Genomic DNA, 15,065 nt, shown 5'->3' on the forward strand with positions numbered 1-15,065 from the left:
TATCTTCCTCTTCCCTAGCTTTTCACTTTTTTTTTTTTTTTAAATCTCATTTTCTGTTTTTTCAATAACTTGGAAACTAATTTTATAATATATACGGCTCATAATTGTTTAAGTTATTGTTCAGTGTCACTGTCCAATTTTTAAATTCTTTCATGATTTGGTTAGAACCTGATTCAAATCGAAAATGGAATCAAATCGATTAAACAAGTGATATTTTTTCCAGTTTGATTTGGACGATTTTTAATTTTTGAAAATGAGAATATTTGATTTGGCTCATTTTATTGAAAACAAACTGAATAAAAAATTGAACTAAATTGTCAAATTATTATATATATATATATATATATATATATATATATATATATATATATAATATTTTTATAATTATTTATATGTAATATATTTCAGTAATTTTTATAAATAATTTTAAGTATCTTATACTCTCTCCGTTTCAATTTATGTGAACCCATTTGAATGGGCATGACAAATATTCAAGACTTATTTTAAACCACAAGTTTCAAAAGTCTTCACTCTTTATTAAATATCGTGCCCATTCAAAAGGTTCACATAAATTGAAACGGAGGGAGTATAAGATACTTAAAATTATTTATAAAAATTACTGAAATATATTACATATAAATAATTATAAAAATTATATATATATATATAATAATTTGACAATTTAGTTCAATTTTTTATTCAGTTTGTTTTCAATAAAATGAGCCAAATCAAATATTCTCATTTTCAAAAATTAAAAATCGTCCAAATCAAACTGGAAAAAATATCACTTGTTTAATCGATTTGATTCCATTTTCGATTTGAATCGGGTTCTAATCAAATCATGAAAGAATTTAAAAATTGGACAGTGACACTGAACAATATCTTAAACAATTATGATCCATATATATTATAAAATTAGTTTCCAAGTTATTGAAAAACAGAAAATGAGATTATAAAAAAAAAAAAAAAAAAAGAGTGAAAAGCTAGGGAAGAGGAAGATAAAGCAACGAAGAGTACAGTAGATGGCAGTGGGTGGATCCTACATTTAATACCAATTAAATAATTGCCTCACACTAATAGTTGTGCCTGACTCACAGTAAAACCTCACATTGGGGTTAATATTCTGTTGGGCTCATTCAAGCACAAATTTCGTGCGTGAAAGGCCAAACTCTTAGTTTTGCAATTTGATCCTTTCACGCATGAAATTCGTGCGTGAAACCTATTAATGGCTTTTTTTTTATATTAATTTGATTCAATTTTTTTTTTGTGCTAGAAAAGTCGCGGATTCATTCTGCTTTTCCCCATTTTTTGGAAATCGACCGAAATAACCTCTTCTCTCTCACTTCCTTCTATTCAAAAGGCCTCATTCGCCAAGGCCATTACCAACAACAGGATTTTGTTCGAGATGTCAACTTGAAATCTCGATGAATCGAGGAGAATTTTTCAGTTGTATTTGTTTTAACGAAAAAAGTCGTGCTTACTATCTCCTCCATCGTTGTTATGTAAGAGGAAAAGAGCGAAAAGCTTACTTTTAGGTAGTGGCCTTTCTCATATATATGAGATGGGCGGGCCTTTTTAAGCAAAAGATGAGGAGCGGAAAACCACTTGACTGGTTGGAAAGGGGCATGTATTCCCAGGCAGAATGGGAATATACACCTCTAGATTCCTATAATTTCGTGGGAAAATGAGGCGGGTGATACAATTTCACTCCCTCCCTTCATTTTTTTTTCTTTCCCCCCATTTATTTTCCTATTTTGATTTTTAGTTTTCCTCTCTCCACAAAATCTTGCCAAAAATTCACTGCTTCACCCCAATCCCAAAAATACACAGCTTCACCCCAATTCCAAAAATTCGACTGCTTCGAATAGTAGCAAAATATGGTAGAATCACTTCTTTCAGGTAATAAATTTCTGCTACTCAAGGTTTTTAAGTCAATTTTTTTGTTCAATCTTCAATGGGTTCCTTTTAGGGTTTCTGTTTGTGCAAAATCTTGGAAGTATTTAGGGAAAGGAACAATTTTGGAACAAAAAATTCCCTGTGCATGAAGAAATTTGATGTTTTATTATCTTATTGTTCATAATAGTCATGAATGAAGAAATTTTGTGTTAGATGGGTTATCTGAAATTTTGTGTTAAATAGGTCAGTGATTTCTCCTTTTCTTTTCGGTCCTGAAAATTTGAAATGTATTTAGTTCAGTTCTTATAGCTTTGAAGATTAAAAATTTGAACTTGTATGAGCTTTAGGCTAAAGTTCCTTTTTTTTCAATCCTTAAGTTGGGGAAAGCTTTATCCTAGAATTCATCCAAATGTAAGTGAAAATCCCTAATCCTTCTTGCAAATGTTTTTAGCATCAAAGCAACTAGATAGCTATTGATTTCTTATCCCATCAAGGTACCATATGATTTCTATTTTGCACTTCTTTATTTGTCTCTTATTTTGGCTTAAAATTATAGGTGAGGATTATTGGCAAGAGAGGATTTGTACTCTGTTGCCTTGTCTTATCCATTGATTCAGTTTTGCTTTAACATTTTCTTGATTTACTTTTTACCCTTGCCCGGGAAGTTGTTGTTGAAGGCGAAGATAAAGTTTTCAAAGATGCTATTGAACCACTAGAAAGTGCTAGCGTAAATTTGGTACCAAGCAGTAAAGAGGACATACGAGATTTTGGTTCGCCACAACAGGTTTGTTGAAAATGCTAGATCATTTATCCCGGATATTTACATAAAAGGTGCTACATATAAAATATATTGTTTGGTGTTTTGGATTATTTTGCTGCAAAAGGTAGTTAGATGTTTAATGGATTTCTTGTGGGAACTCATGAATGTAATCTCACCAGAAACTATTCTTATTGTAGCTTGCTACCACTTTCGGCTTCCGCTATATCTTAGTCATATTTTCTATATGCCTTATTTCCTTTGTTCTCTGGAAATTAAATAGATAAAAGAACTTGTGCAAGACTAAGGAAAGTACATGGTCAACTAAGAACATTAAGTTCTCTTTGGTATAAAGTCTCACTAAAAGGCTTACAATTTTTTATTTTCAAAGTTCTTGCAGCTATACTAGATTTGGATATTGAGAACTTGGCATTTGCTTTTGCAAGATCTACACAAAAAGGAGGCTCCAAAATCAATTATTACATGGTATGTTTAACGTTTCTAATTTTGGGGAATTAATCTTCTATGTTTTTCCTTTTGGAGTCCTTCAACAATTTAACTTAACTAATAAAAAGTTACATTAACAATAAACATTGTTCTATTGAAAGAAAAGGGATCAAATAAAAAGGGTAGAATATACTAAGACTGTGAAATAAAAATGCCATGAAAGTAGTTATTTGCACTTGAAGGACAAAAACATTTGTTCACATTTTTATCTATCTGTCCACATATATATTAGTACTTCGCAATTACAATAATTAGATGTCATCATTTCTAATATATCTAATAGCTCGATTGTTTCATCATGTATCATTGTAAATGTCTAAACTTTTTACTTCCTTTAACTTTGTGTTTGTGCATGGAGAATAATGAATACTTAAATTGATAATAATCTATGGTTTAAAGCTTCTATGGCTAGAAATTTACTAGGACTCTACGGTGGTGGCAAGAGAATTGGAAGTCATCGCCCTCCGTATATGTAAGCTTATAGTGCATGTCATTTCTAAGATGCTTAACCGCTCTTTTGCATTTTGTTTTGATTTTAGCCTCACTAGCTTGGAGGCATTTTATAGCAGGTTCACATTAGTTTGCATAAAAAGTAAAACAATGTACAAAAGAAGAAAAGAGAAAAAATATTAAAGACATGTTTGGAGTATGTCCATAATAATCCCTAAGTTTGTGTTGTCTCCTCTTATTGTGATATTGGCCCCTGAAGTATAAAAGATTGTATAATGTTTGAAGAAATGTTCAGTAATGAAATAGTAGCAGCTATATATACCATAGAAAATGTTAGTCTATAAAAAATCGATTTAAAAAATAAATATAAAATCAGCAATACGTCACACGTGGTTCATATACTTTTGTTTCTACTATCTCTCTCCGCTCGTTTTTTCTTTAAAACAATCCGCGCATCCCGCGGGTACGTATACTAGTCTATATATAATTAAAAAGAGGATAGTTTTAGGACAAAAGTAAGTTAGTTAGGTAATAGTTAGTTACTTTAGTTATTGTTTTGAATTTTAATTTTAAAAAAATTGGGAAGTTACCAAGTGATAAAGCTAAGAGAAAAGATATGTTTTAACCCTTGAACTTGGCACGAAAACTCACTTTAGCAACTAAACTTAAGTTGTATTTATATACCCCCCTTAACAACTTTCATTTCAATTATTTTCCACCCTAAAAAAATAATATCACTCTCACAATGTGAGGTGTATTACACTCGCGCCACGTCATTGCCACGTCAATGCCACATCATTGTCACGTTGTTGCCACATCATTGCCATGTCAAAATTACAAACACTTCATTTTTTGTTTTTCTTTTATTATTTTTTCTCTTTCTCTTTCTTCTTCTTTCTCCTCATCCTCACCTTACTTTTATCAACCACTACGCCGCTGCTACCACCGCCGCCGCCGCCGCAGCTGCCTCCACCGCCACCGCCGCCGCAAAAAAAAGTTATTATTATTATCAGTCCAAATTGGACGAACTGCCCTTCAAAAAAAAAAATCATCACCATCATCTCCCCACCAAATTTCATCAAATTCCTTCTCAAATTAGTCCCACTTACACTCAAATTCGTCCAAATTGATTGTTTTGATTGTTATTGTTGGCCATCATTAGTTTGGACAAAATGCCCTTAAAAGAAAAAAAAAATCACCACCACCATTTTTAACCCACATCCACAACCACCACCATCATCTCCCCCAACAAATTTCATCCAACTCTTTCTCAAATTAGTTCCACTTGCACTTCAATTCGTCCAAATTGGTTGTTATTGTTGGCCATTATTAGTATTATTATTAGTAAACCATTTCTTCCATAACTTTATTTTTGAAAGAAAATAAAATCAAAATCAAGAAACCAAAAAATGGTGAAAATGAAAAAAAAAAGTGATGAGAATATAGAGAGAAAGAGGAATTTGTGAAGAAGAAGAAGAAGCAACAACTGGGGGCGGGGCTGTGGCCGGGGGGGCTGTGGAGTGGGAAGAAGATGGTGGGTGGGGCTGTGGAGTGGGAGGGGGAATGTGATGAAGCTGATTTTTATTTTTATTTTATTTTTTAATTGTATAATGTTTATTTTATTTTTTAATTGTATAACCTTTATTTTATTTTTTAATTTATAATAATATATATATATATATATATATATATATATATATATATATATATATATATATATATATATATTACTACTATATAGAAAGGTGAGTGGGGGCACCTTTTGGTCGTCCGTTAGCACTTTTTCGTCGTCCGTTTGTGAGCCAAAAAAAAATATTGTGAGCCTACATATTTTAAACAACCACTAATATTAAAAAAAAAAAAATTGTGAGCCTACATATTTTAAACAACTACTAATATTTAAAAAATAAATTGTGGCCCACATATTTTAAACAACTACTAATATTTTTTTTAAAAATTGTGGGTCCCATATTAAAAACCAACCAGTAATTGGAACCCACCACATCCAAACTCATGGAAAAACAAAGTGGATTCCATATTAATAAAATCAAGCAATATTAAAAAAAAAAGTGAATCCCATATTAAAAAAACAAACAATGTTAAAAAAAGTGCTTAGAAAATCAAACAATTAAATCAATAATGATGGATTCATTGCCACATGCGTATCAACTCATTAGAGGGAGCAAATGGAATTATTGTACAGCAACATACTTAAAATACAAAAGTGCTTAGAAAATCAAATAATTAAATCAATAATGATGGATTTATTGTCACATGCGTATCAACCCATTAGTGGGAGCAAATAAAATTATTGTACAGGAACATACTTAAAATACTTTAAAAAAAAAAGTGTGGTCCCCATATTAAACACCAACCAATATTAAAAAATTCAAAAAAAAAAACACCAACCAATTAAGCATTTAAAAAAAAAAGTGTGGTCCCTATATTAAACACCAACCAATATTAAAAAAGTCAAAAATACACCAACCAATTAAGCATTTAAAAAAAAGTGTGGTCCCCATATTAAACACCAACCAATATTAAAAAATAAAAAAACACCAACCAATATTTTAAAAAAAAAAAGTAAATAAAGTGGAACCCATCATCTCCAAACTTACGGGAAAAAAAAGGTGGACTCCATATTAACAAAATCAAGGAATATAAAAAAAAAGTGAATCTCATATTAAAAAAACAAACAATGTCAAAAAAAAGAGTGCAGACTTTGTATTCGTAGCAAACACTAATATAATAAAAAAAAAGTGGACCCCATATTATCAAAATCAAGCAATATCAAAAAAAAAAAAAAAGTGAACCCCATATTAAAAAAAATATAATGTTTTAAAAAAAAAAAGCGCAGGCTTTATATTCGTAGCAAATACTAATATAATAAAATTTTAGATACGGAGCACAAACTACAATGTTATAGTAATCGTGTTTTGAACATAGTATATGTATATATATTATATGCATAAAAATAGTACAAACTAATAATGTCAAAAAAAAAAGTGTACCCCATAAAGGGTGGACCCCATACTAAACGACATCAAGCAATACAAAAAAAAAGGATCCCACCATCTCCAAACTCACGGTAAAAAAAAGTGGACCCCATATTAATAAAATCAAGTAATATCAAAAAAAAAAAAGTGAACCCCATATTAAAAAAAATAATGTAAAAAAAAAAAGCGCAGACTTTATATTCGTAGTAAATACTAATATAATAAAGTTTTAGATATGGAGTACAAACTACAATGTTATATTAATCGTGTTTTGAACATAGTGTATATATATATATATGTGCATAAAAATAGTGCAAATTAATAATGTCTAAAAAAAAATGCACCCCCTATTAAAAAATCAAACAATATTCATGTAATTTTCAATGTATCTCATTGATAATATGTGGTCCACTTTTTTTATTATTATTATATTACTGTTTGCTACGAATACAAAGTCTGCACTTTTTTTTTTTGACATTGTTTGTTTTTTTAATATGGGATTCACTTTTTTTTTATATTGCTTGATTTTGTTAATGTGGAGTCCACCTTTTTTTTCCCGTGGGTTTGGAGATGGTGGCGCAGACTTTATATTCGTAGTAAATACTAATATAATAAAATTTTAGATACGGAGTACAAACTACAATGTTATATTAATCGTGTTTTGAACATAGTATATATATATATATATATATATATATATATATATATATATATATATATATATATATATATATATATATATATATATATATATATATGCATAAAAATGATGCAAATTAATAATGTCAAAAAAAAAAAAATGCACCTCCTATTAAAAAATCAAACAATATTCATGTAATTTTCAATGTATCTCATTAAGTTAATAATGATGAATTCATTACCACGTGCGTGTCAATCCATGAAATTGCTTTTCTTCAAAAGGTTAAGTAGTCAAACCATACAATTTTTTTTTTATATTAGCCTGAGATCTAATCTAGATATTAAACTGTTGTATTTGTTATTCCGCCATGTCATTTATTTGTTATGTTTACTAAAATAAATATACTTAAAATATTTATATTTTAAAATAAGATAGAATTTAATTACTTTTTTATTTTTATTCTTACTCTAATAAATGTGAAAGGAAATTAATGTCGTAAAAATAAATATATCAAATGCAGATCAAATAATGAATAAGGTAAATTAGTCAAATTATAATTTTAATCGACGTTTTCTTAAAAAACTATGCAAAAGACACCATGACAAGTAAAATGAGCTAAACCGAGAATATTTATTAAAAATTAAAAAATAGTATTTCTTCGTTTAAATAAAAAATTAATTTCTACTTTGTTTCGTTTTAAACATGTAAAATTATTTTAATAATTTGAATTAGAATTGTCCAAATCAAAATTTGATAAAAAATAATAAGTATTTTACACCTTTAAATTAATCGAATTAAAATTGAAAGTATCAACTGATGCTTAAATATTGCTATTGTTTTATCTCAAAGAGAAGAAAATAGTTTCATTTTAAACAAGTCTTCTCTTTTAAAAAATATTAATAAATTTGCCCATTTTGTGTTCATAGCAAACATTAATATAATAACATTTTAGATACAGAGCACAAACTATAATGTTATATTAATCGTGTTTTGAATATAATATATATATATATATATATATATATATATATATATATATATATATATTATCACTATTCAAAATTAAATACATACACATAAATGCACTATAATCTAAAGTGTTGGGCCCATGCGCAGCACGGGCCTAGACCGTCTAGTATATATATATATATATATGAGCAGGTTCACTTTTTTTGTTTTTCACTCTCTTAATTATTATTTTTTTGTTTTTTTTTGTCACGTCAACATTTGGGGTGGAAAATAATTGAAACGTAAGTTGTTAAGGGGGGTAAATAAATAGAAGTTAAGTTTAGTTTTCAAACTGAGTTTTCGTGCCAAGTTCATGGGTTAAAATATGTCTTTTCTCTAAAGTTAATAACCACAAAAAGAAAAAGAAAAAATGATAAACGCAGGGAAAATTTGGTTCCACCAGATCAGGATAATGGTTTGGAACTTCTAAACTGTTACTTAGGATTTTATAGTTTTGCATTTTATTTTTATGCATTTGTATCTTTAAAAAAGGAAGAAAAAAAGGGATAAAGAAAAGAGAAAGGGAAAAGGACAAAAAAGTAAGGAAAAAAAAACTTAGTGCAGGTCTCTCACAAACACACATGCACGGTTAAAACTTTTAAATATTTAAAACACATTTTTTTGATCTTTTTTTAGAAAATTTAATTTTCAGAAAATAAAAACACGTTTTTTGGAGCATGGAACATGGAAGTTAAAAGAGAGACCGAAAAGTTTGAAAGTTGAGAATGAGATTGAATTTACACTAAAAGATACCGTTTTTAATTTTTACATTTAAAAGAAAAGACAAAAGAGGAGAATGAAAACTTACTAATTACATAATGCACGTATCCCATTTCCATCCCACGTTCTCGGCAAACAGACATGCACATAACAGACACAAGCACATAAATAATATCAGAAAAGGTTTTTTGAGCATTTTCATCTTCATCTTCCTCTGTTAGCGTTCAAGTTTCACCAATTTAAAATGACGCAGATGTTTCTTCTTCTCCACAATTTCATTTAACAAATAACATTGTCGCAACTATTCTTCTTCTTCTTCACCATAAGCCAACCCGCATTCCCTTTCAATTGTCCATGTTTGTTGAGGTTCATGACACTTTCTTTATCTGAATATATCGTATTGAGTCGATAATTTATCACTGCTTTTTGAAAATATATTACTTAATATTTACTCTTAATCTTTGTATATATTTTTATCATCATCTTTAATGGAGTATGTTTATATATTTTGTTTCATTTTGACGGATGGATTGATCGGTCTCAAATCACTTTCAATGGCACACAAGAGGAAGAATTATTTGGAGGATTATAGCAGGCTTGAACATTAGCAGGTAATGTACTTTACTCTTAATCTTTATATATATTAAATATTTATATTTTTTTAAAGAAGACATATATGCGGTTGAAACAACTACTCCATGTATGCACAATGGAATCCTAAAACAGTGCAACCATTATTCAAGGCACGTTGAGGATCTCTCTCTCTGTCTCTCTTTTTGTTGGAAGTTATCATATTTTTTATATTAATTATTTAAACTAAAAAATAAATTTTAATTAAACTAATCGTTGTTGAATTTAAGTTAAATGATAAATATTGAGTCCTAAATCGTGTAACCACAATCAAAGCCATGTTTAGGACTCTTTTTAAAACAAAAAAAAAAATCAGATTTTTTATATTAATTGTTTAAGATTAGTCTTGAAGAAATAGGAGCTCATATTAATTCAAATTGTTTGATTTCTGTAGCTGAATAATTAGTCAAACTCATTGAGTTTCCAATTACGACTTACGAGAATTTATATGTTGAATTAAAATTGTCAAATAATCATCCAACAAAAGACTAATGACTTTAGTAATATAAGGACAGATTAATTATAGTTCAAGTAAATAAATTGATTGTTATAATTTTCATATCCTTATATCTTAATATAATACTCCCTCTATTTCAATTTGTTTGAATCTATTTCCTTTTTAGTCTGTGCTAAAATGAATGACCTCTTTCCTAATTTGGAAACAAATTCACTTTATGAATGATTTACAGCCACACAAATTTTCAAAGCTTATTTTGAACCACAAGTTTCAAAAGTCTTCTATCTTTCTTAAATGTCGTGTCCAGTCAAATGGGTTCATATAAATTGAAACGGAGGGAGTAATTTTTTTTGTCATACAGGATCTTTACAATGGATAAAAGATTATAGGTCATATAATATATCAAATATCTATGCACAATTGTCAAGGTATATTGTTCATGCTTAATTAACTTTTTTTTTAAATATCTTTTTATTGTACTATATTTATCTTTTGTCATAGATAAAATTAAGGAATTTGAAGTTTCTGTTGATCTGATGTATAAAAATAGCTCACAAATGTGAAAGGAATATTTGAATAATCAACAAGCATAATGGAGAACCGAAATATATAAAGGAGTTTTACTGAATCATTTGTGTAAAGAATGACTGTGAATATATTATGTATGTATATGACTCTTAGATGCGCCCAACGTATGATGTTAGATCTATAGTATATATATACATGCATGTTTGTATGTATGTTTGTACATGTATTTGAATTGCATATGCATGATGAAAGGGTGTAGTGTATCTTTTTCAGAATTTTTTTAATCGCAATTTTTTCTTTTACTAAAATTTTTGCATAAACAGAGTTCCATCTTCGAGAATAAGTGCTATATGTAAATTAGTTTTTTGAATGGTAAGACAAAACTAATTAAAATAAGAGTCTTATGTCTTTACTATTTTTTACGAATAATATTTTCTACTTTATTCCAATGTTGTTTCTTCTTCCTCTTTTGTTGATGATTATTAGTTCTATTTATGATTATCAAGTTTTTTATTTTATTTTTTATATTGGAGCTTATATTTGTGTTGAATGAAATTATGAGGACGTAATAAAAGAATAATCATAATCAATGATATTATCTCTAATTCAATTTGCTTTGTAATTATTCATTTATACTGTTTGAAGAAATGGTCAGTAATGAAGCAATAGCGGCTACATATACATGGAAAATGTTAGTCAATTGATATAAAAGACTTTATATTGCTTGAAGCAATGGCCAGTAAAATGTTAGTCTGTAATAATACCGATACAAAAAAATGAGACATAAAATTTGCAATATCACACATGCTTCATATACATCTATTTCTATTATTTCTCCGCTCTTTTTTCTTTGAAACGGTCAGCACATCGCGGAGGTACATATACTAGTTTCGAAGAAAACGCAACCTTTTTTCAGTTGGTCCCACTTGGTTGCTATGTCGTGGGCCCCCCGCCCTGACTTGATTAAATTTGCATGCTATATCCTCGTCCTCTCTTTGTCTCTGGAAACGTGTCTGAAGAAGCTCCAATCTCAAGTCACCTCCTAGCAAAAACCTAGTTCGCAGGTTCGTCCACTTCTATGGAGTCTTACGTTATTTGTATCTTTATGCACCCACTTTCCATCATTTTCTTTACTTATATGCTTTCTAATATCTAAATTAAATACGCTATGCTATATGTGCGCATCGAAGGTAGCGGGTGCGGGTCCCTTGTCATTAAAAAAAAAAGGAAGAAGACGGTATCTATTTTCATAGGGTTTGTGATGTTCTGATTCTATCTAAGGTTAATAATCAATGAACGCACCTCAATACCAAATCAAAGGGCCGGTTATATGATAATTTCACATATGTTCCCTTCTATTTGGGTCACTCGATTCTCTAATACTTAGTATTTTGACAAATTAGGGGTCGTGTGGTAGCTAATTTGGAGGTGAGTTATGCAGATACCACGTTTGGTAGTTGGTTAGGAGATGTTGTTCATGTATAAAATTAATACAATGTATGGTTTGTAGAAATCCACATACCTAATATATGTATAAGTTATTAGGGAATGTATGTATTATTTTATGCAGGATAGAAGATAGAATAACTAAACTTGCATAGCTAATCCTCGCATAAAATAATACCTAGATTCCTCGCATTACAAATACTTGCATAACCAGCTACCAAACGATCCCTTAGGGTTTTCTGAATTTTAATGGTTCTCTAAATTCCAATTACTAGCAAAACTAAAAGGTCTATTGACAATCTAGAACCTAATCCTAATGGCAGAGCAAAACCAACAAGCCTTAGACCTAACTAATAGATCCACGGTTGGTGGATGATGAATGATTTATGCAATAAATTAAGACATTCTTTTGTTACGATGCTATGTGAGAAATCTGAATCGGCTCGACGTTGAGTTGGTCAAGAATATGGCATTGTGTGAACACTTCCACATTCTCATATGTGAACACTTCCACATTCTCATTGCTTAAAAGGGGCAGTTGTTCCATTTCTGAATTATGCTGGAAAAGCCTTATTCATGGAACTTTAGATGCAATGGATATGAACAATAATAAAAGTTGTCTCAAAAGATCTATAATCTATCCTGCACATGCAGATAAAAAAGATAACATAATGGAAGTAGAAGATCTATATAGGCGATACACGTACATAAGTTCTGATCTCTAACACTAGAGAAATCTTAAGAGAATTAAAATTATTTAGTTTTGGAATGAAACATGTTCAAATGGAGTCGAATGGATATAGAGAATTCATAAAGCTGATGCCAATTTTCAGTTGTCAATGTCGATTGCCTGTGTTCTAGCTTCTATATTTAAGTTTTTCTTTTTTCTTTCTTTTTTTGCTTTTTCAATGCTTTTGAATCCACAGATGTAATTGTTTACAAGAAAAAGAGGCAAAAGTTATTGCAGATTCTTTTGGTCATGGGATATTCAAAGGAGAGTACATTATTGAGCATGTTTTCTTTTTTGATGTCCTTCGCACCCCTCCTCCTCGCCAAACAAAACCTAAGGACAGCTTTGAATGATGGCCCCTCAGATTAAAATGAAATACCATTCATTTAATAATACGCAATGATGGAGTTCCTGAATGTGCAGTCATGTTAGCTGTAATCGATTATTTGTTATCTTGCTCTTCTCGTTTCAGAATTGCATTGATGAATTGAAGTGGAAACCAGTCCAGCAGTCCATCATCTCAACATGCCAAAAGATAGAAGGGTGAATTCCTTTTCCTCAACCGCGCAAGGACATCTCCGTATGCTTGCCAGAAATCTTTGCCACAAGTTGGGACTGAAAGAGAATGGGAAGACATTAGGTGCCTAATATGTATGGAGCATCCACATAATGCTGTCTTTTTACTTTGTTCTTCACGAGACAAGGGTTGTCAGCCTTATATGTGCGACACAAGTTATCGACATTCTAATTGTTTTGATCAATTTTGTAAGTCATCAGTGTTAAGTTTAAAGTCCACAAATGCATTAAGTGAGGGACTTTAAAGGTGAAGTATGAATTGGGAAATGGAGGCAAATGCATTAAGTGAGCGACTTTAAAGGTGAAGTATGAATTGGGAAATGGATGGAAACAAAAGTGGAGGGAAATGAAAGTTTGAAAAACAACCTTTCAAGTGAACACTTCTCCCACATTGGTGGTTGAAAGTGTTATGTGTGTGCTTATATTAAGCAACACATTCTCTAGCTCATAAAGGGTTGAGAAGAGGACCACCCCTCGCGCCGTTGTCGTCGCTCGGTTCAGCTTCAGATTTAGATTTGGGCAAATGATTGATTGATAATCTTTTTGGACCAAATTTATTTTATTTCCATTTTCGTTACTTAATAATTCCAATTTGGATATTAATTAATTCATGCGAAATTTAACTTAATCAATTAAATTCGCGGAATTATTTTTCCTTTCCAATTGAATTAATTCCCAACGGACATAACGATGACCAACGGTCATCTCCTTCACCGAACAGGCACTTCCACACCTGTTCAGATCAAAATAACAGGCTATAAATTTTCAGAGGCTTCGCCTCATTTTTTACACACTGAAAAACGAAAAACTGCAAACATTTTTTGTTCTCTGAAAAAACGCAATTTTCTTTTCCCCTCATACTGCATTCGTTTCAAAACAAGAAAACAGTAAGTGTCGTGTGATTACTACCATTCGTTGAGTTCGCTGAAATTCTGCAATTTCCATTGCCGGTATTGCAGAATAAAATTTCGTTCTATCCTGGGAAGAATTAATCCAAACCTTTGGCAACTGTGAGGGGATTAAATTCTTTAAGGAAACACAATTTTTTCTGTGGGCTTGAAATAAACATATTGTTCTTTAGTTTATGTAAACAGATTACTGTTTGATTAACAGGAATCACAATCAGCTGTAGGAAGTCCACAAGAGGGAAATAATGTATCAGGAGCTTCCTGCCTACTTTGCCGGCGACATATCGAAGGATGGATTGTTGTAGAGGCTGCTCGTAATTTCATGAACTCCAAAACAAGGAGTTGTGCCCTGGAGACATGTAATTTCACTGGTAATTATGCCGAACTAAGAAAGCATGCAAGGCATGAACATCCGTTTGAAAGGCCGTCTGAGGCTGACCCTACACGACAGTCTGAAAATATTAATATAATGGGTATATTTTTAAAACAATTATATTTTCAGTTTGTTTTATCTGCATGTGCCGGATAGATTATAGATCTTTTGTTGCATTTTATATGACAATCTTTACTGACATTTTGAGTTTAAATGTTCATTTGACTTCCAAATCCTATTACTTATAGCAGAAGAGAAAATATTAATATAATGGGTATAATGTTAGTTTGATGGGAAATATATCACATCGAAGTGTAAAACTTGGATAGTTAAATGAATTTGGTTCTTGAAATGGTGTTGACATCCTGTAATTTTCAAAAATATAAAGATTGTCATGTAAATTAGAAGGAATGGAGTGATAACCATAAAGTAAACTAGGAAAC

General features: G+C 30.3%; 1 protein-coding gene across 1 annotated transcript; it reads left to right on the plus strand.

Moving 5' to 3' along the window:
* The first annotated feature begins 728 nt into the window (after positions 1-728).
* On the plus strand, positions 729-14,778 carry LOC132601670 (uncharacterized). The gene is made up of 6 exons (XM_060314743.1): positions 729-1,899; positions 2,562-2,680; positions 3,045-3,139; positions 9,541-9,585; positions 10,423-13,580; positions 14,455-14,778. Exons 5-6 carry the CDS (start codon positions 13,419-13,421, stop codon positions 14,776-14,778), a joined length of 486 nt encoding a protein of 161 aa, XP_060170726.1. The 5' UTR covers positions 729-1,899; positions 2,562-2,680; positions 3,045-3,139; positions 9,541-9,585; positions 10,423-13,418.
* Positions 14,779-15,065: the final 287 nt, after the last annotated feature.

The sequence above is a fragment of the Lycium barbarum genome, chromosome 7 (assembly GCF_019175385.1).
Source record: "Lycium barbarum isolate Lr01 chromosome 7, ASM1917538v2, whole genome shotgun sequence".
In the NCBI taxonomy this organism is placed as follows: domain Eukaryota; kingdom Viridiplantae; phylum Streptophyta; class Magnoliopsida; order Solanales; family Solanaceae; genus Lycium; species Lycium barbarum.